This window comes from Pleuronectes platessa, chromosome 24, assembly GCF_947347685.1.
Source record: "Pleuronectes platessa chromosome 24, fPlePla1.1, whole genome shotgun sequence".
Taxonomy (NCBI): Eukaryota; Metazoa; Chordata; class Actinopteri; order Pleuronectiformes; family Pleuronectidae; genus Pleuronectes; species Pleuronectes platessa.
Window position 1 is genome coordinate 5,755,199 of NC_070649.1, and position 27,878 is coordinate 5,783,076.

Consider the following 27,878-nt stretch of genomic DNA (forward strand, 5'->3'; position numbering starts at 1 on the left):
CCAACATTGCCGAATGCTTTCACCATGTCGTTGCTCAGTGCCCGTAAAATGTCCGCGATGTAGCCTAACCTAAACCAACTAACTCGACTTCGCACTAAGTTACCCATCACTCATGGCACATATGCAGACCAAACAATCAACGTATTCCAAGTGGTTTCCTTCACTGGCCGGGGGGGGGGGGGGGGGGGGGGGGGGGGGGGGATGCTTTTGAGAGAAGATTCAAGATTCATTCACTAGACTGGCACTCAGTAGAGCTCAACAGAGCCATATAGGTTCATCTCTGATCCATGCAGCTTCCTTCTACCAAGTTGTGTGGTTATTGATCCAGTAGTTTATCACAGAAACCTGTTGACTTACAAATCAGAGATGAAAACATAACCTCCTTAGCAGAGGTAAAACCTCCACCCATTTATCAAGGAAATGTCACCTGGGTTATTCTCTAACAATAGGTTTTTAAAGTATGTTAAATCATCCAGTGTCTAAAAGCCAAAAATATAAAGTTACTTTAAGTAAGGCTGTCAAATATATGTAGTAAAGTAGAAAATATTTTCTCTGAAGTGTTGATCAAAAGCAGCATAAAATGACACCGACACACGTACACGATAATTTGTCCATCTTCTTAATGTGCTTAGTTCCTCATGCAAATCTCTAACACCCGTGTTCGAACCCCACTCCTTACCATCTTCAAGTTGGCAAAATACCAAGCTCTTAAAATTGGCAGGACTCTGTCCTATTAATTACTAAATATCTTACACTATGTAAATTTAAATTTATTGAAAAGAAAATTAATATAAAAACAGGAAAAAATTAAATAAAAAAAAAAAATATGAACGTGAACTATTCATGTTTACTCGTATGAACTGAACTTTGAACTAGTTCATGAGAGGTGTGAACTTGCACAACGCTCTTGTCCACCTGACAGATTTGTTTTTCCTGATGCTCTTTTGTCACTCAGCAAACCTGGCAAACAATCACCGGCAGCTTCCTCTGAGAGAACAGAAACACAGGCACAGATGTAACTTCTCTTCAGTGTGTCGGCACAGTCAGAAGATTGCCGTTTTCTGATGTTTTAGTAATTTATTTATTAGTACTTTTCACTCATAAAGATGAGATTATGAACAGCTGTTTTGTATTTATGTTCTTTTATGTATTAATATATACACACTGAAATGTATTTATAGGAATAAAGTAAACCAATAAAGACACTGTGGGAAGTTTCAGACAGAAACTTGTGCCCTGCTGAAGAAAGACTGTTTCAAATTGGAAGTTCTTTACTGCATGTTAGCAAATAATATAATAATAATATAATGTAGCCTAAAATTTACCAATTTTTATTAGTAACTTAGTAGAAATAAGTAAACGAACGACTTATAATTTAGTTCATTGGTATCATAAGATGTTTACTTCACGTCACTCACCATCACTGAACGTATGTTGTAGTTTCATCATGGGACCTTCTCCCCACAAATAGATTGGTCGGATATTCACAAATTAAAAATGTATTTATAAGCATGTGATTGTGGTGGGAAAATCTCAAGTCTTGTGACCCCTCATCAGGGGAAAAGGTGCTGCAGTACCATTAGAATAAAAGCAAATAGGCAATCAAATTAATTAAATCAGATGTATTTCATTTAAAAAGGTAATTGAAGAGAGAATTGTATGTAGATTGACAGCTTTGCATCTTGATTGATTCAATTCTTTCCCACACTGACACAGATTTGTGTCTATAAGTTTTCTATACATAGCATGTTGTGCAACAGTGCAAGTGTCCCATTCAATTACTAGAATGTTGCATAATAGCATTATCTTGCGTTTTTTTTCCACCTTTGAGCTTTATCTATTCTGAGACTTCACGGACACCGTCGATCTGTCATCAAAACAGAGCGGTAGAAAAGACTGAGGTCCCACTTTGACGTGGTTTTGGTGTACCATATTGAGGCAGAAGCTTACCCTAACCGTTGAGCCATTTTACCACGCAAATTGAAAATTCCTCCAGAATACATACATTTTCACCACTTTCTACTTTTGTGCAAATTTTGGTAAGAATTTGAGCATGTTAAAGCCCTCAAAAAGCCAATTAATTTGCCTGCAAAATAATAATAATAATCATTACAATTTCAATAGGGCCTCACTGTCTGTCAAGCTGTCAGTGCTCGGGCCCTAATAACTGGAAGCACCAGAAAGAGACAAGATAGATAATAATTGATTTGCAATGATAACATATTATTTCTGCAAATGACCATAAAGCCTTTGAACCTATGAACCTTTAAAAACACTGTTAATCACATTTCTTGTTTATGTTTGATCCGGTCATACATGTAAATAAATATACATTTGGACTTATAATCTTCGGTATGAATGTTGACTTATTATTATAGTATATTTGGACTTAATATCAGTATTTTGTGACTAGTATCTCTTTAAGGAACGACACTGAGGAGTTGGACCTCCCCACCCCGCAGACGATCTTCGCAGCTAGCAGCGCCTCTCCGTGTCAACACCAGGAGATGAGCACCGCTACCAGCGGTCGTTAGCAGCTGCTCAAAGCCGACCGACGTGTGTGTTTTTCGGGGATCGGAGCTAAGAACCGGCGGGTAAGAGGGATCAAGCTCGATTTAGCTTATTTCCAATAAAACCGAGGGGTGACACATGTGTGTTTGAGCTAGCTCGGTTAGCTGCTGGGACTAGCTGCTGATAGCATGCAGGGATTCATGTTTATCTCTGGGCTTCTTCTAAGAGATCGTGTGGAGTCATTCCGCGTGTCAGCTCGTTGAAAGAGGAGAAATGAAACCAAACTCTCTTCTGTTCTGACTGTTTCCCTCCCGGCTGCCAGCTGATCAGCTGCAATGGGTTTTCCCCTCTTGTAACTCAAATCACACATGCTCTATTTGCACTGACAGCCATTGCGTTTGCACCAACAAGATTGTGTCATTGTGTTGCAGGTCCGCATCCAGGAGTGACAGCAGCCCCTGAAGAGTGTGTGTGTGTCTGTGTGTGTGTGTCTGTGTGTGTGACATGCACATGGAGTGACCAGTCCCACTCATGGAAACCCAGAGGAAGAGGTAGGTCAGTCCCTGCAGAGTCCTCCCTCAGGGGGGGAGAAGGGGGAGAGGGAGGACTTGTTTAACTCCTCTGGCTGGATGTGATCACCATGTGACACCGCCTGCAGATGGACTTGTGCTCGCTTCTGCTTTCCCCCCCACAGAACCTCTGTTGTTTAGAGGCAAAGCTTATCAGAGAGGGAGGGAGGAAGGAGGAGGAGGAGGAGGAGGGGGGGGGGGGGGGCAGTAACACAGTGGCTCAGGCCACATCCTGAGATGCTGCAGGAAGTTTGTCAGCTTCTTTTCGGCCCTGTCAGCTGCCCACACCTCGGTGTCTTTTAATCTGCATCTCCCCAGCGGCTGTTGGTCTTATGATTAGGTCTTGTCCTTGAACGGATCATACTCACAAGTGTTATTACTCCTCTATCCAAATCTTGACATATCTTTGTGGTCCCAGTCACTCGTTATGTTTTCAAATGATTATGTGTCTTCCAGCTCTGGGGATGATGACGGAGGAGAGCGAGGCCTGCTCCACACCTGGAAGGGCTACTCCTGCAGCATCACCCCCGACAGGCTGCTCCTGCCCCGGCCCGTCCTTCAGGTCGCCCTGGGCATACGACACGGAGTTCTGTTGGTGGAAGGTAAAAACTTTGTGCTGGTTACAACTGCATTAATGCAAAGAGATATCCCTCTCTGATTTCGTTGTTGTTGTTACTTCCCATTCAGGGGGACAGGTGTACAGCTTTGGGGAGCTGCCCTGGAAGCAGAGTCATGTCCCCGGAGGACCCACCCAGGAATGTGCTCTCAGCGGGCAGCGCGTGGTGGCCGTTGCAGCCGGCAGTTTCCACAGCGGGGCAGTGACGGAGGACGGCGGCGTCCACATGTGGGGGGACAACGGTGCAGGACAGTGTGGCCTGTCGGGCCTCAGTGCCGTCCCCAACCCGACTCCGGTGGCTCTGCTGGACTCAAACTCCAGTCCTCCCCTGCAGACGGTGCCTGTGCTGGAGCTGGCCTGCGGGGAACAGCACACCCTGGCACTGACGGTGCAGCGGGAGGTGTGGGCGTGGGGCAGCGGTTGCCAGCTGGGCCTCAATGCTGCCACCTTCCCTGTGTGGAAGCCCCAAAAGGTTGAACACTTAGCAGGGAGGTATGTACTTCAGGTGGCCTGCGGGGCTTTACACAGCCTGGCTCTGGTGCGCTGCCTGGGATCCCAGGACGTCCAGCGGCCCCCCGTGGACAAATGCAGACACTGTAACCAGCTCCTGTTCACCATGACGGACAAAGAGGACCACGTCATCATCTCTGATGGTCACTACTGCCCCCTTGGCGTGGAGCAAACTAAGGATGAGAGGAAGCTGGAGACGCCTGGCGCCGCCCACGGACTCAAAACATCTCCATCTGAGCCCGTCCTCTCCTCTCACACATCCACCTCTGATTCCCCAGCACCTCAGACAAGTGAGGACCCCTCCTCTGACTCGGCCCCCGTCCAGGACCGGGAGAAAGAGGAAAGAACCGTGGCTAACGGAGTGCTGCCCTGCTCAGACTCTGACCCTGCTGCTCAGTCTGAGGGCGGCGCTGTATCGGTGGTCAAGAGTTCCCTCTATCCAGACGAGCAGGCGGTCAAAGACTACCTGAAGAAACTGACAGACAACACGCAGACAGAAGGGAAGTCGGGAGGCCTGCACAGTCTGCTTGTGAGTTCACCAGTTTTTACTGCATAATAATCCCTGCATCCATGTCCATGTTGTGGTCCTTCCCGATAGACTCTGTCCTTGATTCTTCTGTTTCTCTTCCAGCCTTCAGGCGTGGGGCTGGCCTCCAGCCCGAGCGCCACACTCAACAACCTGGTGGCCTCTTGCGCCTCTGCTGTGGGCGAGCGGGTCGCCTCCACCTACGAGGCCTTGTCCCTCAAAAAGATGATGAACTACCTGCCCTCTGGGGCGTCTCGGTCCGGCGGGCCCACTGGGCTTACCGGTACCGTCCAAGGAGTGGGAGACAACACCACAGAGCGTGTCCGCCAGGAGGACTCCATGCAGGGCAAGAAGAGCTCCAGCACGGGAGACATCCGCGAGGAGGAGGCAGAGAGCATGCGGCGCCGCCTCTCGCTCCCGGGACTCCTCTCACAGGGTAGATACGCAGTTCACCTCTTATCATCCTCCTATGCCCTGCTGCGTAAGTACGCCTTGCGCGTGTGCAGGTCTACATCAGTGTCTCTGTTCATGCTTGTGAGCACTGCAAAGTCTTTCCATTGTGTTGCATGCTTTGTGGACAGTAGTGTCGTTGTGTGTTATATCCAGAGCAACGTCACACACATGGTTTGAGAAAGCAAAAGGAAACATGCTAATAATATCAATAGTCACATTCAGGATTTTTCATGGATTATACAATTTGTTTTTTTCTCATTTGTAACGTTTCAAAACAGATCCAACTCTGGGACATTGTGCCTACATGTTAAAACAAACAGGGCCATTGTGTCTGTGTGTTCATTAGTAGGTGCAGTTTGAGCCAGCTTAGTTTACTTGAATGGTCTTTATTTCGAGCGAGGAATGCAGATCTTTCTCTGAGCCTCCATCGTTGTTAATCTGGCAGCAGGATTATTCTGTTGATGAAGATTGGAGGACACGTTGGTCCGATTTAACAGAGCAGAAAAAGAGAAGAGAGATCGATGCGCAGAGCTCCGTGTGACCCCGGACAGAAATAGGCATGTGTAGATAAAAGATGGTCCATCTAAAAATCACTTTTTCATCCAACCCTGGATCATTCACTCTGGATTTCATTATCTGGTTTTAAAGTCAGGGTTCAAGGTTAGAAACTCGGGTCTGATAGAAATATTGTGACGATGCATTTTGGCCATAACTCAAAAATGAATGCGGGGTGGACATTTTTATTTTCATAAAGTCAGAGGTCAGGTTCACTGTGAAATCATATTGTTCTGTCCATCCCCATAAACCCTGAAACCTGAGCAGTCGGCGGAGGCGTACTGCAGGGAGGGGGTAATTCTAGATCTGCTAAGAATCTTTCTATAAAATGGTTATAGAAACATAATGGTTGTCTTTTTTGCTTTTAGATAATAAATTCAAAATACGGCTCTAAAATATTATGTTATGATGAATTAATTTACTTGAAACACTCTGCTTTAACACTTTGCAGTAACATCTGCTTAGAACACATCAGTTCATTAGGTTAAGGAGCAGAAAGAAGAAGAAAAAACAAGTCCATTTCTCTCCTTTCTCCTTTGCTCTGTCTGCTGCCCGCAGGCTTCTTCCTGTTGTTTACTGAATGACAGCATGTGCTTTTTACACGAGCTGGCTGATGTGATCTAGTTCCCAAAGTCACTGCTGTGTTTGCATAACATCCATTGATTTGTGCCGGACTTTGCACCAGACTTTCATTCACAAGTTCAGATTTAGGCTTGTTATCAAAACATGTCCACATTTCGTCAACTCTGTCTCACCCTCTACGTTATCTGTATTTTCTTGTTGTGGTATTGACCAATATATTGGACATTATTTAAAGAGACAAGTGCAGATTTGAAAAAGTAATTCTTAAGAAAAACATTTCAATTTATGCATTCAGTGTCCCCGCGGCTGCTGAGGAAAGCCGTTCGCCCCAGGATGCGCGCCGTCGCCCTCACCCCACTGGGAGCTGTGGTCCCAGAGGCCCCGGACGTGCTGCCCACCCTGCACACAGAAGTGTGGAGCTGGGGCCACGGCGAGCACGGACAGCTGGGACACGGGGACAACCAGGCCAGGTAGGATGCAGCATGTAGGAAATGCGTAACGGCTGGAAGTTAAAAGCTGTTGTGGGCTTTCAAAATGTGCTGACAGGAGTGTGATATGTGTGTGTTTGTGTTTGTGTTTGCAGATTACAGCCTCAGTGCATCAAGAGTCTGAACAGTAAGGAGGTGGTGCGGGTGACGGCAGGCGCGGGTCATTCCCTCGCTCTGACCGCTCAGTCTCAGGTCAGTCTACGGCTTCAGTTACAGCTCCGTTACATCACCCGTTGAACTGGTTTCCTTTTTCCAGTAACCATTGAGAGCCAGTGCATGTGCCTGCATCAATGTGTTTCTCTTCCAGGTATTCTCATGGGGAAACAACAGCGCTGGTCAGCTCGGACACATGGAGACACCCAGCACCATCCCCCGGCTCGCAAAGGTGAGGGAACCACCCAGTCGCACACGTTATGGCCTCGAGGTTTGTGTTTTTTTTTTTCCACATCCGAACTTTTCGCCTCCTCGTCCAGCTGTCGGAGGGCATCCGGGTGTGGGACGTGAGCGCCGGGGAGAAACACACCCTCCTCCTGGCAGACGGCGACTGCATCCAGCCCATCATCTATTACAGCGGGCAGCAGGTGAAGGCGGCGGAGGAGGAGAGCGAGGCCAAGGAGCCAGGTCATCAGGAAGAAGGAGAGGAGGAGCAGGAGCGGAAAGGGGGCTACACCCCGCAGCCTGTACTGCTGCCTTTCTGCATGCATGTGAGGACAAATTCATTGATTAGGTCATTTATGTTTGCAGTTTCCTTGTAATACCCACTGCTGAAATTCAACAAACCTATTTTCTTTATGCTGTTTCATGTGTTTTCCAGCTGGGTTATGTCAGCAGTGTGTTCGCGGGGGGCAAACGGTGCGTGGCGCTGTCGGACAGAAACGTGATGGGCTTCATCGCCAGCCTCCACGAGCTGGCCGCTACCGAGAGGAAGTTCTACTGCAAGCTGTGCAGCATCAAGACACAGATAATACGCCCCCTGCTGGAGCTGGGTAAGGGGGACACAAAGGGAAATATTGAGGTCCCATAAGTTTGAATCTCACTTTAACCTCAGCTGAATTTGTTCTGTTCCTGTCCCCGCCCTTCTCCAGAATCCCTGAGCTCCGCCCTTGGCCAGGTGACCTTCGGCCTCCTGCAGGTTCTTGCAGGTCAGTTCAGCCTCCTGTGTCACGTGACCGGGCAGCACGCCGCCAGCCTCACGGCCAACCTGCGGCGTGGACGAGATGTCAAAAGTCTGCTCATCCTCGACCACGCCAGCATCTTCCTCGACTCCTATAACGAGTATGTCTTCACCACGGAGATCACCACAAATAGTTTTATAGAATAGATGAATATACAAAATACTGATTAGACTACTCTCTTTATCCCTAAGGTACTGCAGCACCCTGGGTAGCTTCCAGGTGATGGGAGGTGTCCAGGCCCTGACCAAGCCCTCACTGTGAGTACACAAAGTCCACAAGAACAATATTTTTACTGGGACATGATGAGGGGCTGCAAGACCCAGACTCTGATATGAAAACAAAACAGAAACAACAGTTAAAGAAGATCGTTTTATTTCAAAGCGATTTCTTTGGGAAGAGTCCCGGGCTGCTCCAGCGGCTGTCTGAGTGCAGTGAGGAGAACCCCCCCGTGGCAGACCTCCTGTCGGCACTGTTCTACCTCCCGACATACCACATTCGAGAATACGGCCGGCTGCTGCTCAAACTGGCCACCTGCTTCGAAGTGGTGAGGGAAACACACAAACAACAGTCTCACGTTACTTCTTAATGTCACGCTGATTATGAAGAGTAGCTATTGTATTTACTATCAATGACATCTGGTATAAAATGATGATTATTATGAATCTTGTCAATTCACTTTACATGATATTTTTAACTTCTAGGATAATATTATGATTATTTGTTTGGTTTATTCCTTAAATTTCTCGTGTGTTTTGTTTTCACTCACATCCGTTTCTAAATGTGTCATGTTCCTATTCATATTTAATATGTTTACATGGTAACATTGATTTTTACAGAGATATTTAGTGTACAGGCTCCATAACTTCTTAATTATAAAAAAAAAAGAAAAAAACAATAGTCATTAGTACCAGATAGGATAGGGAATTAAAAGGGATGTAACAATTACATCCCTTAGTCTTTTTAGGAAATTATTAAGAAGCTTAAAGCCTTTAAAACAAACTGTCACCTAATTCAATGCATCAAAAAGTGTTAAGAAATGTCTTAATAGCCTTGACAAGTTTGGATTGGGAGCTTTCCTCCCTGTATAGACATTCGTAAAAGCACATCACATGTTTAATGGTGACTGTTGTTCTGTGTTGTCAGTGCTCCAGTGACTACCAGAAGCTGCAGGACAGCTGCTCCAAGTTTGAGGCGTTGGCCCTCCAGCTGAAGAGAAGACGGAAAGACGCCGAGTACACGTTTCACTTCTGGAAGAGCTTCCCTGGCAAAATGACGGTAAACTCACTGAGAGTATGTGTTCCCCGCTCACCGCCGTGAAGCATCCACATCGAGACCTCGAGGCGTCATGTGATGTTGCTGAATGGTGTCACTGTGTTCCCATCAGGACTCTCTGAGGAGGCCCCACCGCCGGCTGATCTGCGAGAGCAGCAACAAGGCTCTGACCCTGCAGAACGCCGGGAGGTTCTCCGTCAACTGGTTCATCCTTTTCAACGACGCTGTGGTCCACGCGCAGGTGAGCCCCACACGCACCTCCTCACTCCTGTTGGCTCTGTCACTGTTTGTCTTGCTTTCTCTTTTCAAAGCTGCCATGTTTGAGGCACTCTAACCTGGTGTGTTTCAAGCGTCTGTGTGTGCTTGCCTTTGTGCTGTCAGGGCGTGGCACCTTGTAAAAATCTTGTAAGTATGCATTCAGAAGCAAATGTCAACACAGCGACCCCAACTCTCCCCCCCGTCCCTCCCCCCCGTCCCACTATTCTCCCTCGTCTCCTCCTTTTGTGTGTGTGTGTGTGTGAAGGGCTCAGGACTCAGGGCTGTGTGTCATTGGATTCAGCCCTGTTGTAGGGAATTCAAATTAAAACAAGCAACAAAACTACTTCAACACACACACACGTCCCTGTAAATACTTTGACACACACAGCCCTGTCTCTGCTTCCACGCCCTGCCTGCTCTGCTGTAGGAGACTGCACGGGAGGATGAACTGGCTAAAACCAAGAAACAGGGCTTTTTAAAAGAAACATATTGTATTCCTCTTTTCGCCACATTTCAAGCCTTGGTTCATGTGAGGTTTGACCATTCACTTTGAAAGGATAGAATATCCCCTGTTGCTGAAATATCTGTCCTTTCAAGTACAAAGCAGTTTCCTTCCCCTCTCTCCCTGTTCGCCTGTTTTCCTCTCCGCTTTCCCTCCCTCTTTCTTCTGGTCTGCATCCCATGGCTGTCTTGCATATCTCAGTCTCCCTCTCTGTCCTGTAGTGACTGCGTGACTCCTCGTCTATCGATGTTTATTTCTCCTTGTCAGGGCTCTTCAAATATGTATTACTCTGATGGTTACAAATCTAAATATCAGGTTTGTCTATTTAAACTCCCGCAGCTGGTAAACCGTCTGTGTCTTGTGATGTGAACCTGATTAACTGTGTGAAAGAGATTCAGGTTGTTGGTGAATAAGAGCATGCACATAGTTTTCAGCTTCCTGGAAAAACATGTGAAACACATTTTGCATGCATGACTTCATTTTGGTTACTTATGAACAAGAGGTATATTTCTTGATGTTTATTCAATGCCTGAATATACCTTTTTAACAGTAATATCAATATGTAATCATTTTTTTTAAACCTGTGTTATTAAATTTTTTACTATATTTTACTGCGTCTCTTCTCTAGAGGAACAAATTGATTTTCCTCCAACTTAGTGATAGAAATTATAGACTTATGTTCTGTTTAATTGTTAATTACAGTTGTGTTATTTTTTGTTAGATTTGCTCCTTTCTCTTCATACACATTAATTCTTATTCACAGCGATTAAGCGTGTAGTGAGAATAATGTCCCCTTCTCTCCCTCAACACTTTCACCCCTCTTTTTACTCTCTTCTCTGGTATGCCCTCTGTCCTCCTCCCTCCTTCTCTTCCCCTTTCCATGCTTTCTTTTTATTTTGTATCCTTCCTCCTCCAGTTCTCTACCCATCACGTCTTCCCTCTGGCCACGCTGTGGGTGGAGCCCATCCCAGAGGAGAACACTGGCACGTGAGTCTAAACAGATTTTGTATTTAGCATGATACCAATGCAACTGTTATTATATACTGTGTATTACATTTTGAGTCAGTGTTTGTTCCCAGGTTAAAACCGTATGCTGTGTATGTGTGTGTTTTTGTGTGTGTGTAGATACGGTTTGAAGGTGATCACACCAGAGGAGACGTTCACCCTGATGGCCTCCTCTCCCATGGAGAAGGTAGAACATTCTTTAATGCCACTGACTGACAAAACAGACATTCTACATTTTCATTCAGTGGGAACTCAACTGGCCTGACTTAAATCCTAAAAGTATGTGTGAATTTGCTCCCAGGCCAAGTGGCTTCGCTCCATCAACCAGACGGTGGACCAGGCGCTGAGCGGAGCCATGTACGACACGGCATCACTCAGCCCGGGGTCGGGGCCAAAGCTGGAGCCCCCTACCTCCAGGACGGCATCCTACACTTTTTATAAGGATGGGCGTCTGAAAGAGGCCAAGTACGAAGGCCTCTGGCTCAATGGCAAACCCAACGGCAGGTAAGACACACACACACACACACACACACACACACACACACACACACACACACACACACACACACACACAACCGTCTGAGCTTTTATTGAAAACAAATAATGATGTCAATTTTAATTCAGCTTATTAATCTGTTTCAGGGGAGTGTTAAAATGGCCTGATGGGCGAATCTACACAGGGGAGTTCAAGAACGGACTGGAAGATGGGTGAGCCATTTGTCTGATTCTTTCAAAAGTCTGAGATTATCTGAGTCGGGGATTTACAGCAACGGTCTCTTCTTGCTTCGTGCTTGTCTAGGTTTGGGGAATTTGTCGCTCCCTTTAAAGCGCTCAACAAGAACGATCACTATCAAGGTCACTGGAAAGATGGGAAGATGCATGGCCTCGGGACGTACAAGTGAGTGTGTATGACAATCGGTTTGTTCATATAGGACAACAGTAATTGAAAAATAATTTCAATTATAATACACATCGTCTTACCGCCTGCAGGTATGCCAGTGGTGAGGTTTACGACGGATCCTTCCAGGATGGGATGCGACACGGCCATGGCATGCTGCGCAGCGGCAAACTCAACACGTCCTCCCCCAGCGTCTTCATAGGCCAGTGGCTGCAGGACAAGAAGACCGGCTATGGAGTCTTTGACGATATCACAAAGTACGTTCACTCCACGCACCATTCTAACTTCAGCACGTGTCTGGTTATGCACTATGAAAATATCCAATTTATTGGCACAAAATACCATAAAATGCTATGAGCCTATTTTTCACTTGATTGGTTGAAGAGCTGTTGGTTTGTTTGCTTGTCAGGGGAGAGAAGTACATGGGCATGTGGCAGGACCACCTGCGGCAGGGCACCGGGGTGGTCGTCACCCAGTTTGGCCTGTACTACGAAGGAACCTTCAAGGATAATAAAATGATGGTGAGCACTTCTGTCTTTGAATTCAGTCACAAAGATTCTAATTGTATATTTGCTGTTTTATACGCTTTACAATATTCGAAAGGCATTTGATTGAAAAGCAGTAGAGAATATTTTTAAAGGATGGACTGGATCCTGTTGTTTTCAGGGCGCTGGGATCCTTGTGTCAGAGGACGACACGACGTATGAGGGGGAATTCTCTGACGACTGGACCCTGAACGGGAAGGTGACTCATAACCACCAGAACACATGTTCCTTTGGATGTGCGATTCATTAGCCGTGTCATGTATGTTGAATGTATTGATTTGGCCGTTTCTCAGGGTGTGCTGACCATGGCGAACGGTGACTTCCTGGAGGGCTCCTTTGGTGGCGAATGGGGCTCCAGCCTCAAGGTGACGGGCTCCTACTTCAAACCACACCTGTTCGACACCGACAAAGAAAAGACTCATGTCGTGTAAGCTCACCGTGTCGGAAATCACCAGAGTGGACGTCTAATTCCCCTTACTACATTCTTCTTATAATGTGTGTTCTTGTGTGGAATCTTGCAGGAAGCTCGGCCGTCTGTGTGTGGGCTCGGAGGACAAGTGGAAGGCGGTGTTTGTGGAGTGCTGGAGTCAGCTGGGCTGCGAGACGCCGGGGCAAGGGGAGACCGGGAAGGCCTGGGAGAATATCGCTGTGGCCCTCACTACCACCCGGTGGCAGCTCCAGGACAGGTACAGCTGCTCTCTCTGTCATTTATATGCTTTTGGGTCGGTTATACATGAAGGTTATTCTCTTTTGCAGTTATATTTGTTTTTATTGAAACATATTACTATTTTCCACTTGTCTCAGGCCGGAGATTCTCTCCCGGAGCCACAGTAGAACCCTGGAGAGTCTGGAGGTCATCCCGCAGCATGAAGGACCCATCACTATGGACCGATATCACACCATCCGCCTCTACCTCCTCAAGGTGAACCCCCCCCCCCACCACTCCTCACTCCCACTGAAAACACTATCATTATTCAGGGTTGTAAAAATGTCTCCCACTCTCAGGCGTGCGACACCCCGCTCCACCCACTGGGGCGGCTGGTGGAGACCCTGGTGGCGGTCTACAGGATGACCTACGTGGGCGTGGGAGCCAACCGGCGCCTCCTGCCTCAGGCCGTCAATGAAATCCAGTCTTACCTCAACAGCATCTTCCAGATTGTCAGGTACTTTAAATACAATTCCGCTACTACCTGTGGGTTTGATTTATATAATATATAATATAATAAATAAGCTTTTCTAAGCTGCAAGAACAGGATATGAAATCAGAATGAAAAACTACATTTATTTCATATCCCTCATTATTTTAGCACATATTCTTCTTGATGTATTATTAATGGGTTCTTGAATCCTCTGCAGATTTCTGTTCCCAGACCTGCCAGAGGAGGGCGGCCAGATTCCAGAGCCGAGCACCAACCTGCAGGACAAGAAGGAGCCGGGCTCGACTGATGCCCCACTGCAGTCCCCCAAACCTGTGTAAACAAACAGTTTCCCTTTTCAAAGCCTTTTTTTTGTGATGCTGCAGACATCAGCCGCTCTTATTAAAGTCTCCTGTGTGTCCTCTGCACTCAGCCGTGTGGTGAGCTGCTCGGCTCTGCTGCTTCCCGTCCTACTGCCTCGTCTCTACCCGCCACTCTTCACCCTCTACGCACTTGACAAAGAGAAGGAAGACGGCGTCTACTGGGATTGCGTCCTGCGCCTCAACAAGCAGGCCGACCTCGCCCTCCTTGCCTTCCTGGGCGTCCAGCAGTACGTGCCACACTGGGAAAGAGATTAATACCCTGTTTTCACATCTGAATCCTCAACAAATACTTTCTCTGCTTTCTTTCCTACCTCAGAAAGTTCTGGCCTGTTTCCATTTCTCTCTCCATACCTGCAGTGGGGGAGAAGCAGCAGGTACGTTTTGATTGTTCATTTGACTTTACATCAAAAAGCCAGGTACTCAATTTACAATCACACAAATCATTTAGGAATTCTCAAACAGAAGTTGGCATTCAAATCAAGCTTTATAAGTTTCTATTTCCAGCTCCTCAAATGTAAATATTTGGTGTTTCAGGTTCTCTCCAGCACCAAAGACGCCTGCTTTGCCTCTGCAGTGGAAACTCTGCAGCAGATTAGGTAAAAGTATTACAAGTTACATATTTACACTAGCCTAAAGGGCTAATGTGGTTTTTCGTCTTACATGACACCAGATGAACCTGGTTATTGTGGTTGTAGAAACAAAGGAACTGACCCTTAGTTTGCATGCAAAGTTCCAAAGAAATGCAGTTATAGTTTCCTTCATGTTGCACGAACAAATTGTATTAATAGATTGACAAACGCATCACAGTTCAATTACAATTTGTTCGTTGTGCGTTTGCAGCACGACGTTCACCCCGTCTGACAAGCTGCAGGTGATCCAGCTCACCTTCGAGGAGATCACGCAGGAGGTCCAGTCCCTGCTGAAGCAAGACTTCCTGTGGTCCATGGACGACCTGTTCCCCGTCTTCCTCTACGTTGTGCTGCGAGCTCGGTCAGCCCCCGACACACATACACGTACAAATAATAATGCTGAAACACATATTTCATAACTGTCATACTGTCAGTGTTTGGAGCTCGGCTATCAGATTCAGTGTTGTTTTTAATTCCTCGTTCAGTATCAGGAACCTGGGGTCAGAGGTCAGCCTGATCGAAGACCTGATGGACCCCAGCGTCCAGCACGGAGAGCATGGCATCATGTTCACCACGCTCAAGGTAACGCAGATACATTTATTTAGTTGTTTACTTCTAGCAAGGATGAAGATGGAAAGAGTTCAGTTACGCTACCAGTTAATCGCCTCCTGGTTTTAAAGGGATTTATGTGCTTGTGTTCTCCACCTGCAGGCGTGTTACTACCAGATCCAGCATGAGAAGATCACTTAGCGTGGCGTTACTCCCTCTGTGATCCTCACGACGCTGCCCCAGCCCCCCCCCCCCCCCCCCCCCCGCTTCGACACACACCGAGGCTATCGCAGGGCCGGGACCAACCGGGCTTTGGATTTGATGGATGTGTGCGGCGGCCAATGGGAAGCGGAGGATCACACGAGCAGGTTGCAGGCAGGCTCCATCTGCTGCTGTCATGGAGACGGGGGGGGCGACTGTCTCTGACACACACACACACACACACACACAAACACTGCGGAGGTGTCCACCTTCTCAATGACCTTTACCAGCCTCTTATCTATGGATCGTGGAGTTACACACGTGACCAGTGGCACTTTGTACCGTCCAGTGTGAAATGATGAGGCTCACATCTGAAAGACTGGGAGACCCTGACGCTGCTGCTGTCTGATACTACATCACTGGTTCATTATTTTTTAGTCAGTGCTAATGAGACTGCTTTTTTTCTGCATCCTGTGAAAAACCGGACCTCATTTTCTACCTTCTCCCACATTTTCGGGGTGAAAGTCAACTTTTTATGGCAGATAAATGAATATGAAACTTTGTTTTCCTGAGTGATTTCAACTCACTGGACTCTTTTATGAAGAAATGGGACGGGACAAAAAGAAGAGCTTCATCTCCCAAAAGCATGTGACTCTCTGAATGTGACCTGAATGTTGTTTTTTAATTTAATCCGAACCGACAGTATTCTTACAGCTCGTTCAGGGCAGTGTTAACCAGACGTGCATATGCAAAACAAACCAGTTTTAGAAGAGAGAAGACTGACGGGTTAGTTTTGAGAATGTGGTTCTTGTTAACCTTCCCACCTTCGATTTCAACTGAAACTGTAGAGCCATCTCTCATGGATTGGACTGGACAGCCACCAGGGTTTGATTCTGTAGCTGTGCAGTTGGTGAATACACACCGACTTGACTTTAACTCTAAATGACTCATGAATACGGTTCGGAGCAGCTACTCCAACTTCTCATTCCAATTAGAACGTGGGAGAAGAGCGCTGACGGTTCTCTGTGCGCCTGATCATCCCGGTGACTTGATTCTGTAGACGCAGCTGCAGCACAAGCTTCAGCTGGATTTATTCACTTGAAGGCACACACGTATTTCAAATGCACACTTGGAACTTTTATGGTTTGTTTCTTACTGTAAAACCAGCTTAAGAGCTACATCTAAATACGGTGGAAAGAAATGTTCTCTCCCAGACAATCTGAACACGTCTAGTGTTGGTTTCTGAGCCCAGATCTCAGTATTATTTCATATTGGGGACGTAATCTTTAGTCTTTTTACATATCGTTCCTGCTGTGTAAAAATCCAACTGCTCCAAATCCAGATCATGCTAAATTCTCCAGATCAACTGAAGGAATGAACTTCCCCCTTCCCCTCTAAAAGATCGATAGACTATTTAAATTCCCAGCGGCGGAGACGTCATATCTGTGAACGGCAATCACCAGTGCAAATCGTTTTATTTAGCAGAGCAGAAGACTTAAGGACATTCCGCTGATAAAGATCAGCCCTTTCCCTACTGACCATAAGTATGAATTAGGTCTTTGGATAAAGCTTTGGATCAGAAAACTGAAAATAGCCCCAAGAGTTCTTGATCTTTGAAATAATGAACACAAAAGTTTATCTTTTCCTGATGCAAGTGAAGCGTCTGCAGAGAGGCCGGGCGGTCAGCATAATGCAAACACTGTTATTTTAGAATCAAAGCCGGTTCTCTGCCCTTGATTCTGTTAATACTGATTGTTCTTTTTTTTTTAAACCATACACAGCACTAACCGTCCGACATTGTTGCTTATTTGCGTCCCACATGCCAGTTTATAAAAAGGGCTTAAGAGAGGATTCAGAGGATGATCGAGCCCTTTTTTTTAATGTCATGGCTTTTGTTTTCTCAGACGGTTTAACAATAGAAAAGCCACTGGCCCACATGCAGGATTTTTTTGGAAGGAAGTTAGTGCCAAGTGGGTGAGATTCAAATCTAGAATTGTAATTGTGCTCCTGTGTACTATTAAATCGAAACTGATAGGAGGATGATGGATTTTGCGTCGTCAAATATCCCAATAAGTCCTCCAGGCACTTTGTAATGTAAGAATTTCAAGAGCGATCATCCAAGGTGAACCTCTCAGAGCGGAACCATTTGAAATCAGGCCTCTCTCATACTTTTGTGACTTTAAAACAACCGTGACAACCTTCTCTGTCATGGATTGTAACCTCCTGTCTCTCTCGGGACCGTACGTGCCTGACTCTCAAATCAGTGAAGCAATATCGTCTCTGTTACGGAGAAAATCCCCCCCCCCCCCCCCCCCCCCCCCTCCACAATAAACTATGGATGCACTGTAGTTAAAACATTTTAATTGAATTGTTGCTGCTGCTGCTCAAAAGGAAGGACACACACCAACACAACTGACGACCCATTCAGATCGTGATATTTATTTTAACCACTGTACCATGACTGACTCGGACATAAAGAGCTGCTTTATGATGTCAATGTAAACTGAAGAGAAATTGTTCGAACCCCCGCGACAACTGACCGCTTCGATGTACTGACCTCAACCGCAACAGTTCACTGTGGAAATACCTGAGTTTGTTGTAAAAAGTAACTGTAAAGAGTTTGCTGTTGTTGTTTGTTTCAGCTGGCTGACATGACGCCGAACCCTGTGTGTCTTTTACATGATGTCACGTGTGTTGTACCTTTTTTAAATGACAACGAAGGGCAATAAACGTATTTAATGGACATCGAGAACTAATCTGCTCCGACATTTTTTGCTAAAATGCTTAAAATTTTGATCTCAGCTCCTCAGAAGAGATCTTGCAGCTTTATATTTTACTGAACATGCTTTAGTTTTCAATACAGGGATTTCAAGACGTCCCCTGAGGATGTGGGAAGTTGGGATTATCATAGATGTTTTTTGTATTTAATTTAGTTTTTAACAAATATGAGCGATTTGAAACCGTTTTTTTAAAATAGATTTTGTTGGTTATAACTGGCATGTTACTCAAAGATGGTTTTGTTTCTCTGTAGGTTAGGATGAGCCAGAGCTGGCTGGTTTTATTGTGGCAGAGGCATCAATATATCTTAAGACTTGAGTGAGGTGAGAATTAACCAACAACCACAAGCACCTTAAGAGCTTTTTGTCAAGTGCAGAAGGATAATCTCAGTGTTTTGAGCACAAAACAACAATCTTTGTTTTTTCAGGTTTCCATCGAGAATTGGATTAGCGATGTGGAGATTATTACATCAGGCCCTGAGGAAAGATTTCTTGCCTGAGCATCATTGCTCTTCATAAACTGCTGATTTGGCAGATGAGCCGATCTTTAATTATTCATTCAAGGGATTTCCCACCTTTTTTCATCTCCTGCCTCCCTTCAGCACTGAAATCATAAAGCCCTTTTTCTAATTTGTAGATGAATGTGATCCTAACGTCCTCTCTCTCTCCTCTTTGGAAGTAACACCTTCATTCCCTCAGTCCGTTGCCTCCTCTCCCTGCAGCTCCTCCTGCGTGCTGCTAAATGCTGAAAGAGTTAAGGAGATTTGGCAGCACGGTGACAACCAGCCAGCCGGTGAGAGGGGAAACCGGCTTCCGGTGGCCCGAGGGAGGCAGCTCACTTGCCCGGGATTAAGTGGGATCGGGAGAGATTACAGCCCTCCTCTCTTTCTCTCTCTCTCCCTCTCTCCCTCTCTCTCCCTCGTTCCCTTGTAGTTCGATGAAAGCGTAGTGCACCGTCCAGTCTCCAGGGAATATTTACCCGTCGTATTTTTGGTTTCCTGCACCAATAACGGTGCTGAAAGCTGCAGGAGCTGCAGGACAGAGGGTCCCAGCATCCCGGAGGACCTGGACATACAGGTAAGAGCCGTGCACCTGCTTCATTTGAGAGAAAGAGAAGGGCTGGGAGGAAGGCCAGATGGGTCATCCTCTTCCTTTACTACAGACATTTGCCAGATCAGTGCTTACCTCATAAGTAGCTTTTTTTTTGTTCTTACAACCACTTTACTTACACTCATCTATTTGCGTGGCAGGGCCTTGGATAAAAAGATGGTTAGAAAAACCTGCTTAAATGCTTTTCGTCCCATTTCTGTTATTTGGGGAGTCGATCACATAGCTCTACTTAGTGTCAAATTTAAATAACGGCTATATGAATACTGTCACAGCACAAATGAGGAAACAGTTTATTAATCTGAGTCCTGCGACACTTCGTCAGCCAGAGATTACGCGGTCCACATCTCTGTACTTTCACTCAAGCCGCCGTGAAGTGTGCCATTAACCCCCCCGACCCCATTCATACACACTAATGACTGCCCCTCCTGACCTTTTCCCACTAGATGTGGATTTTATAAATGTACTCAACCTTGTATTTTACTCTCCTCTCCTCCCCTCCTCCCCCTCCTCCCGTGTTGTGTTTACCTTCCTTTTTTTTTTCCAGGTCATTGCCAGTCCTGGTAATCTGTCAGCGGGGAAGACGGGGTCAGAGGTCGGGAGTCCGATGACCATGAGGCAGGCGGTGGAGGCTCAGGTGTTAAACCCCCACTGCGAACTGGGAGAACACGGTCAGTGGGGCCCTTTTTAGTTTATTCATGGGTTTTCCTTTTCACACTCTCACTAAATAACAATCCGGATGTGTGTGTCGATGCGCTTGTGTGTCTCAGGCCTGCGTCAGATCCTGACAGATGTGATCGAGGAGGTGAGGCACTCGGTGAATCAGGACATCGATGGAGCGGAGGTTCTCCACAGCTTGTTGAACGCCCCCTGGCTGCAGTTGCTGCTCAAGGTCTGGAAAATGAACTGCTGTAAATAATATAACTTCTTTTATTATTAACTTCCCAGTGACTTATTCAAGGGATTTGTTTTCAGGTTTACGAGTGTCTTCAGAGGCACCTGAGAGATTCTCCAGCTCCGGTTCTGGACTACGCTTCAGGACTCTCACTTCAGGTTTGATTTATTTATCTATTTTTTTAACGACTCATTTTGTGGACATGTTTTTATTAAATATGCGTCATCATCCCTTCGTGTGCAGTTGCTGATCGACATCAGGGCGTTACAGGGCGGCTCTGAAGAGGCCAAAGAGCTCTACCGTCTCCTGCGGCAGCCTCACCTGCAGGTAGGAAACCGTGTCGGGGGTTCTGTGCTTGTATGTTTTTCAGGGGAACCAGTTGATCGTGCTGCTGTGGACTTTTTAAGCTTTAAAACTTTAAATCGGTTACAAATACGCCAAACCTTCTGTGAACTGTCAGTGACAAAGGCACAAAAAAAAGAAAGATAGAAAGGCAGTTGATAATCTATATTTGCTTACATTTTCTGAAGAAATATTGTAATGATATTCCCTGTGGCGACAGCTTTATGCTTTAATTTACCAGACTTTTAACGTTTGCCTGATATTTACCTCATTTCAGTAACTTACTTGTGTTGAATCTTGACGACCATTGTAGCAGTTTGTGTTGTGCCTGATCTGCGTTGTGTGTGCAGGCTCTTCTGTCTGCTCATGACTCCGTGGCCCAGCGGGACTATGAGCCAACGCTGCCGCCGATGCCCGAGGACCTGCCGGACGACGAGGAGGCCACCAGGATCGTCTGCCTGGTCAAAAACAAACAACCCTTGGTGAGCTACCAGCCTAATCCCTCCCCATTACTCACTCTAAATTTAGGCATTGTTAAATCATAAAACTGCAAATTCAGCTTCTTCAGGCCTTATTTAGGCTCTAAAATAAGGCCACGCTTTGATGAGATCATTATATTTTTTTAATCCCTACTCACCGAAACAGGTTTGTTGGGTATTAAGGAAACCCATCAGATAAAGCTCACCTTCTGGAGCCACATAAATAAATGTCTCCAGAACACAAAGTCACACTGTCGCTGTGATAGAGCATCGTTCTAATGCAAAGGGTTTTCGGGTAGCGTTTTCAGATTCCACTCATATCCCTGAATGGGTAAGCAGATGCACATGGATATTTTTAATATGTAGGTTGTTGTTTTTTTGCCCAATATAAATCGGACAGCGGACGTATCCGACAGAGACCAGATGTTAGAATTTTATAATCTCTCATTTGTGTAATTGTCTGTTGATGCTACAGATGATTTTCCAACTGTTCGAAGCTCCTGGAAGAGACTGAATGCTTTTGTCTCCCGTTAGCTACTGCTTTAGTCTTTCTGATGTTTTTTCGTTGACTAACGCAGCCTCAATCTCACTTTTCCAAGCAGATATTCCATAATTCCATATTCTTCAGTCCCCGTGTTGAATATTTGAGTCACCGTCTTGTCCAACAGTTTGGCAACCGCCAGAGACTTGGGCTGCCGCTGCCCAGTGCCTCCCCTCCCAGTGCAAAAAGCCCCCGAGCGGGGATCAGCAGTCACTGGGAAACCGTGAGACGCCTGGCCTGGCGAAGGCTCCACAGAGGCGGTGCGTTCGGGTTCCAGAGCCCCGCAGTCAAGAGCCAGCTCCACCTCGATGGCGGGGATTCATCGTGGGGTAGCGCTCGGAGAGGCAGCTTCCCTCCAGCTGAAGCGCTGTGTCGCCCAGTAGGGGCTCGGCCGTACACCCCACCTCAATACAAGCCAACTGGTAACTGTCGGGGGTGCTGTAGCAAACCGGTGAGCCAGTGTAGAGTCTGTTACGCCAACCTGCTCTGGGAGCCAAGCCTGAACCGCTCGGCGCCTTCGGTCTACAGCTCTGTTCTGATCGGTAAGAAAAGAAGACCCTGTGCATTTCTTCATCAGTCATCATCGCACCCTTCATCTTCCATCACCTCTACTTCCTGCTTTTTCATGGATTAACCATTTCTGTTTTCTCATTTGGAGACAACATCATAGAAGAGCTCGACAGCGGGAATGAGGATGAGACGGGAGAATCTGCCGGCGCCCCGTCCCCGCTTCTCGCATCCCGGCGTTGGACCACATCTCCCCCATGCCTCACTGTCCCTTACTGTGCCAACATAGACGACTACCTCCCGCCGGGCTTGCCTCCTCGGCTCAGAAACCGAAGCCCTCGCATCCGCACGGCCCCCCCGAGCCCCATGCGCCCTCACCGCGTGATGGACATGCCCCAGGTCGAGCTCGCCAAGCAGGAGAGTCTGGATGAGCTGAGGACGAGCGTGCAGCTGGCCGCCAGCTCCATGGAGAACAGCACCAAGGACATCAAGCTCCTGGGGGAGAAGATGGCAGCGGCCACCGAACGCATGTCGGAGACGGTGCAGGACAACTCGCAAGCCCTAGTCCTCCTCTCTCAGGTGGTGGACCGGCTGCAGACGCTCCTCTCCGATTCCAAGTCTGACATCAACTCCCCGAAGCATGTGGTCACCGAGCAGGTCAGCACACCCAAGAAGAGCCCAAGCCAGAAGCCTCGAGGGCATCGTCCGTCTCTGACACACCAATCCAGATGTTCCTTCCCATCGCTTCCCTCCTGCACCTCCTCCTCCAGTTCCCTCAGCAGCTCGCTCGACGCTCCCTCCACCTCCCAGGGCACCAGCGGTCTGTCTGTGTCTTGCGGCGGGTCACCTCGAACCACCGTCAAATCCAAGAACGTCCCTTCGCCTCAGAAGCAGCACACCTTTACTGATCTCCAAACGTCCAAGCATCCTCTGGTCAACGGGCAGGAGAAAGGAGGTCGCTCGACCAAGCGGAAGAAGAAGAAGAAGAAGAAAAAGAAGGCGACGTGAGACGCGTGGATGAAAGTGTCCAGAAAATGGACTTCATGGGTCCTTTCGTCTCTGCAGAGTGGCTGACTTCTTAACGTGCACAGTGGTAGTTGAAATTTTCTTTTGGTTTTCCTCATCGTCTTGTATCTTTTCATTCCTTCATATTTCCATCATCATCTCCTTCTTCCTCACCACCAACGATGTCTGACCTCTTGAGCCTTCATTTCAACGCCTCCAAGGCTCTGGTTCACTTTCATTCTGAGCGTTTGGTTTTCATCCTGTCGTTGCGTCCCGCAGACTCCATCAGTGTCTCTCTGTCCCGGTTTGTGTGACTCAACAGGTTTATTTCATTTCTGCATTGTCATCTTTTTCTGTTCTAGGGAGCGACTATAAAGAGGAACGAGGTCACGGGAGAGATTTTTATCGCCCGGGTGATTCACGGAGGACTGGCTGATCGAAGTGGTGAGCCGAATGTTCATTAAGAAGCTGAAATAACTTTATTATAGTAATGACATGTTGGCGATTGAACAAAACAACAAATTAAAAAGCTACAAAAACTTGAACAAAATAACTTGAGCCCAATTTTCCGAGCTTTCAATTGCCCCTCGACAGAAGTAACTGGCCCTTTGACGTGAATTCACTTTATAGCATCATCACCTGTCAGTTAAAAACACTTGGTTCAGCTCCAGTCAATAAATAAAAACCACTAAAAGAATCTCTGAAAGCAATATGAATATGAATACCTCTGTTTCTCGCCAAAATAAAGCCCTTTAGAGTCAAGTACACAAGCGGATTCATTTAAATTCAATTTGTATTTGTGTGTGTGTGTGTGTGTGTGTCCGCAGGTCTGCTCCACGCAGGGGACCGGATCATAGAGGTGAACGGTTTCCCCGTGGACGGGATGGAGCCTGAGCAGGTCATCCAAGTCGTGGTAGGTCGAGTGCGTCATGGCGGCTTTTACGTCCCCCCCGTGAATTACTCGTATAAAACTGCTGTGAGACCAGCTTGTCATCTAATCAATCCGTGTGGTTTCTTCAGCAAGTGAGGTCGCAGGGCACCATCATGTTCAAGGTGGTTCCCATCACAGAAAGGCCAGTCCACAACCAGACAATGGTAGATCTCTATCATCTATACCTACCTCATAGACCCACATATGAATTTATGGAAGATTTGTTATTCTAAATCAAATTATCTTCTCTACAAACTGTTTTGTCTGGTGCTAGCTCTACGTGCGGTCCATGGCCGACTACAGCCCCCAACAGGACCCGTCCATCCCCTGCGCCGACGCCGGCATGAGCTTCCGAAAGGGCGACGTGCTGGAGATCGTGGACCAGACAGACGCCCTCTGGTGGCAGGCCAAGAAACTCCCCAGCAACACAGACTGCGCCGGCCTCATCCCCTCCACCAACCTGCTCAGACGGTCAGAAGGGTGGGATATGTTTAGTCTGCCAGTTTTTAAATATATATATATAATATTTATGCACAACAAACCCGAAGGACATTAGCTTGTGTGTGTTCTGGTTTTCTCAGCTGATCTTTACAGAACCTAAAGAAATGTCCCTGCGTAAGGAAAGTTCCTGCAAAAGCGTTCTTTTAGAAAAGAAGCCAACTTCTCGAAAAACTGTCACAGTCTTGGATTAATAACGATTTAAAAAGTCAATGATTTAAATCAGGAGCTGATGGAACACGAGTTTCAATTCTCCCCTAATATTAAACTTTTTTCATAGTTGGAAGGTTTGCAAGCAACTTGGACTAATTGTTTTGTAAATAGATTCTTGTAACAGAATAACACACATGTTCAAATTCTATCATTTAAGTCATTTATGAAGCAAAATGTAAAAGATGTGATGGTTCAACCTTCTCAAGTGTGACTTTTCTTATTTCTTCTGGTTTATATAATTAAAATAATTCGCTTTTTGGACTGTTGGGAAATGGATTCATTGAAACCTGGATGTGTGTGTTGTAACAGGAAGCAGAGGGACTTCTGGTGGGCTCAGCCTTATCAGCCACATGCCTGCGTTCAGACCTGTAAGTCCGCCCACATCGTCTTTAACTCACCTCAGACTCTGAATTAACAGTCCACCACAGTTACTGGTGTGATGCTGCCTTCACCACCTGATGTCACAGTAGAGTTCTCCTTGTGTTTTACTCCACGCTTACTGAAGTGAGCACTGTAGACGAAGGTAAGCTGGGATTACACTTCAGGTTTGGGGCCAAAAACACGACATGTATTATATATATACTATGTTCTCCCTCAGATGTAACATTTTACTTTCCACCCACAGAGGAAGACATGATGGCCATTGATGAGAAATGTCTCGAAGCAGGTAAAGCCTCAGCTGCCACTTGGTTTTTCATCTCACAAACTTCTTATGTGTCATCGCTGCTTTGTGATTAACATCCTGTGTGTTTGTGTTTGTGTGTTTCTTTCTGACAGATGAGGAGGCATTTGAATCTGGTAGGTAAGTCTTTGTGGATCTAATCCCTCTTTGATTCTGAACTCGGTGTTCAAGATGCAAAGTTCTGTTTCCTGTCCTTCACCTAAAGCTTTGGTTTTTTCTTTCTTTTCCGAATTTCCCTGATGTCTCACGGGGGGAAACGTCAGAGGAGCTCAGAGAAGGTGAGAACATTTTTAAATATAGGGGGGAACAAAACAACTACCAGATAAAAAGGAAATGAATAAATAAATTGACGGTTAAATAGCTAAACAAAAGATGAATCATTTTTTATTCATGCTCCTACCCAAAATATATATGGTTTCCTCTTTTTATTTCTCACCATCCCTTCTTCCACTCTCCCTCCATGTCTCACTGGGCTTCTCCTCATATCCAACCAGAGGAGGATGACTTCACCAGCAGCATTGAGGGGATTTACTTAAGTAAGTCTCCAAACATAAAGATGCTCATTTATACTATACATCATAATCTATCCCTTTTGTGTGAGTTTCTATCAGGATCAGGACTCTCATGACTTTAATCTTCATTCTACCTCAGCGGGCTTCCGGCGCAGCATGCGTCTGTGCAGGCGGCACTTCCACAGCACCACGCAGCCGACCTGCCACACCCGCTGTCCCAGCAGCTGCCACAGCGCCCTCAACAGCCCGTACGAGGAGGTGGTTCGCTACCAGCGCCAGCCGCAGGACCCACACCGCCTTATCGCCCTCTTAGGTACACCCAGCAGCTTTTATTTGAGTGCATAAATACATTTATAACGTGTATAAATGTTTAAAATGAAATGTTGATGGGTCAGGGTGATGAAATGTACGATTAGGACCAAGTTGTTGATTCTGATGTCCGCAGGTCCGTCTAGTGTGGGTGTGAATGAACTTCGGCGGCGCTTGATCGAAATGAACCCCAACGTCTTCCAGGGAGCTTTAGCTTGTATGTACATGAGATATATATATATACACAAACAAAATAATATATGAAAGCACATCCCAACCCCTGATGGTAAGTTTTTAAATGAAATGTGATTAATGAGATTCTTTTTCTTTTCCCTGACCAGACACCACGAGAGCACCCAAAAGCTACGAGGAGTCGGGAAGAGAATATTTCTTCACCAGCAGAGAAGTCTTCGACAACATGGTTTATAACAACAGGTAGGATTTATTTTTCAGATCAGAGTGTGGAGGAGAGTTTGTAATGCTTGTCTGAGATTTGAGTTTGAACTAAAGGTCAAATGTTCACAATTTTGCAAGCATGTGATCTGTGGACAGTTGCATTTTGTTCCTGATTTGTGTAAGATTTATAATGATCCTGTGTCTGCACATAACACACCTCGTATTAAAATGACGGTGATGATGTTCCACAGGTTTCTGGAGTACGGCGAGTACAAAGGGAATCTGTACGGCACCAGCATCGAGTCTGTGAGGGATGTTTTAAACCGGGGAAAGATCTGCGTCATCGACATTGAGCCCAACGTAAACACAACATGAACTGTGGCAGGGATTCAAGTTTTGAGTTTCGGAATCAATGAGAAGTTTTGCGCAAATTTGTGTTTTCCATTCAATGACATTGTCATTATTTGTTGTGTCTAAATTAAAATAATTCTGTTAACAAACGGATTAAATTAGAACCACTTGAGTTTCCATAACTTTTAACCCTTTTTATTAAAACTTGCCTTCATTAGAATTCATTTAATTTGAATCCATCTTCTCTATTCAGGCCATTCAGGCAGTGAGGACCCACGAACTGAAGGCCTACATCATCTATGTGAAGCCTCCGCCTCTGGAGCACCTCAGGGAGACCAGACAGGATTCGTGCATCACCACCAACTACTATGTCAACAGACCCTTCAAAGTAAGATCACTGTTATGAGTCTGTTTTTTCCGACCTCAGTACTTTTCCATTTTTCCGTTCAGATTGAAAAACTCATTAGAATAATGTGAGAAGAAAAATAGGTGTCACAAATTGATGCATCTCATCATTGATACACTCAAGAGCACCATGTTATGATATATTTAATTTCAAACCTATTTAATTTGTATGATTTGAACATTTTCATCTAAAATTTTCCATCCTCCAACAGGGCGACGACTTCCAGGAGATGGAAGAGGCCGCCCGCAAGATGGAGTCGCACTTCTCTCAGTTCTTCGACCATGTGATCGTGAACGACGGGCTGCAGGACTCCTGCGCCCAGCTGCTGACCGCGGCGAGGAAGGCTCAGGACGAGCCGCAGTGGGTCCCCGCCAGCTGGATACGGCCCACCACCGACTCCTGAGGGAGGATGGAGGAGAAGAGGAGGGCCGAAGAGAGATGTGACCCTCTCCCCACCCCCCCTCGCCCCCTTTTTTTGTTTTTAATTATTATGGCAGCAAATTTTGGCAAACCGAAAGTCTGGAATATCATCTGGAAAAGCTTAACATTGAAATCAATTTGTTT

General features: G+C 46.3%; 2 protein-coding genes across 2 annotated transcripts; both read left to right on the forward strand.

Moving 5' to 3' along the window:
- Positions 1-2,986: 2,986 nt before the first annotated feature.
- On the forward strand, positions 2,987-15,416 carry als2b (alsin Rho guanine nucleotide exchange factor ALS2 b). Its single transcript, XM_053417290.1, has 33 exons — positions 2,987-3,062; positions 3,537-3,682; positions 3,768-4,735; positions 4,838-5,213; positions 6,618-6,792; positions 6,906-7,002; positions 7,118-7,195; positions 7,284-7,514; positions 7,625-7,796; positions 7,896-8,085; positions 8,177-8,242; positions 8,367-8,529; positions 9,129-9,260; positions 9,370-9,498; positions 10,934-11,004; positions 11,143-11,209; positions 11,324-11,526; positions 11,665-11,730; positions 11,822-11,920; positions 12,013-12,177; positions 12,330-12,441; positions 12,587-12,664; positions 12,759-12,892; positions 12,987-13,151; positions 13,270-13,387; positions 13,471-13,628; positions 13,822-13,938; positions 14,035-14,211; positions 14,301-14,358; positions 14,519-14,580; positions 14,825-14,974; positions 15,099-15,195; positions 15,325-15,416. Exons 1-33 carry the CDS (start codon positions 3,043-3,045, stop codon positions 15,361-15,363), a joined length of 5,079 nt encoding a protein of 1,692 aa, XP_053273265.1. The 5' UTR covers positions 2,987-3,042; the 3' UTR covers positions 15,364-15,416.
- Positions 15,417-19,797: 4,381 nt separating this feature from the next.
- Positions 19,798-27,717, forward strand: mpp4b (MAGUK p55 scaffold protein 4b). The gene is made up of 21 exons (XM_053417291.1): positions 19,798-19,918; positions 20,018-20,139; positions 20,223-20,300; positions 20,386-20,469; positions 20,835-20,966; positions 23,379-23,460; positions 23,844-23,929; positions 24,037-24,111; positions 24,222-24,418; positions 24,968-25,026; positions 25,164-25,181; positions 25,284-25,325; positions 25,436-25,456; positions 25,604-25,618; positions 25,835-25,876; positions 25,992-26,165; positions 26,298-26,378; positions 26,503-26,596; positions 26,809-26,917; positions 27,162-27,296; positions 27,526-27,717. Exons 1-21 carry the CDS (start codon positions 19,855-19,857, stop codon positions 27,715-27,717), a joined length of 1,902 nt encoding a protein of 633 aa, XP_053273266.1. The 5' UTR covers positions 19,798-19,854.
- Positions 27,718-27,878: the final 161 nt, after the last annotated feature.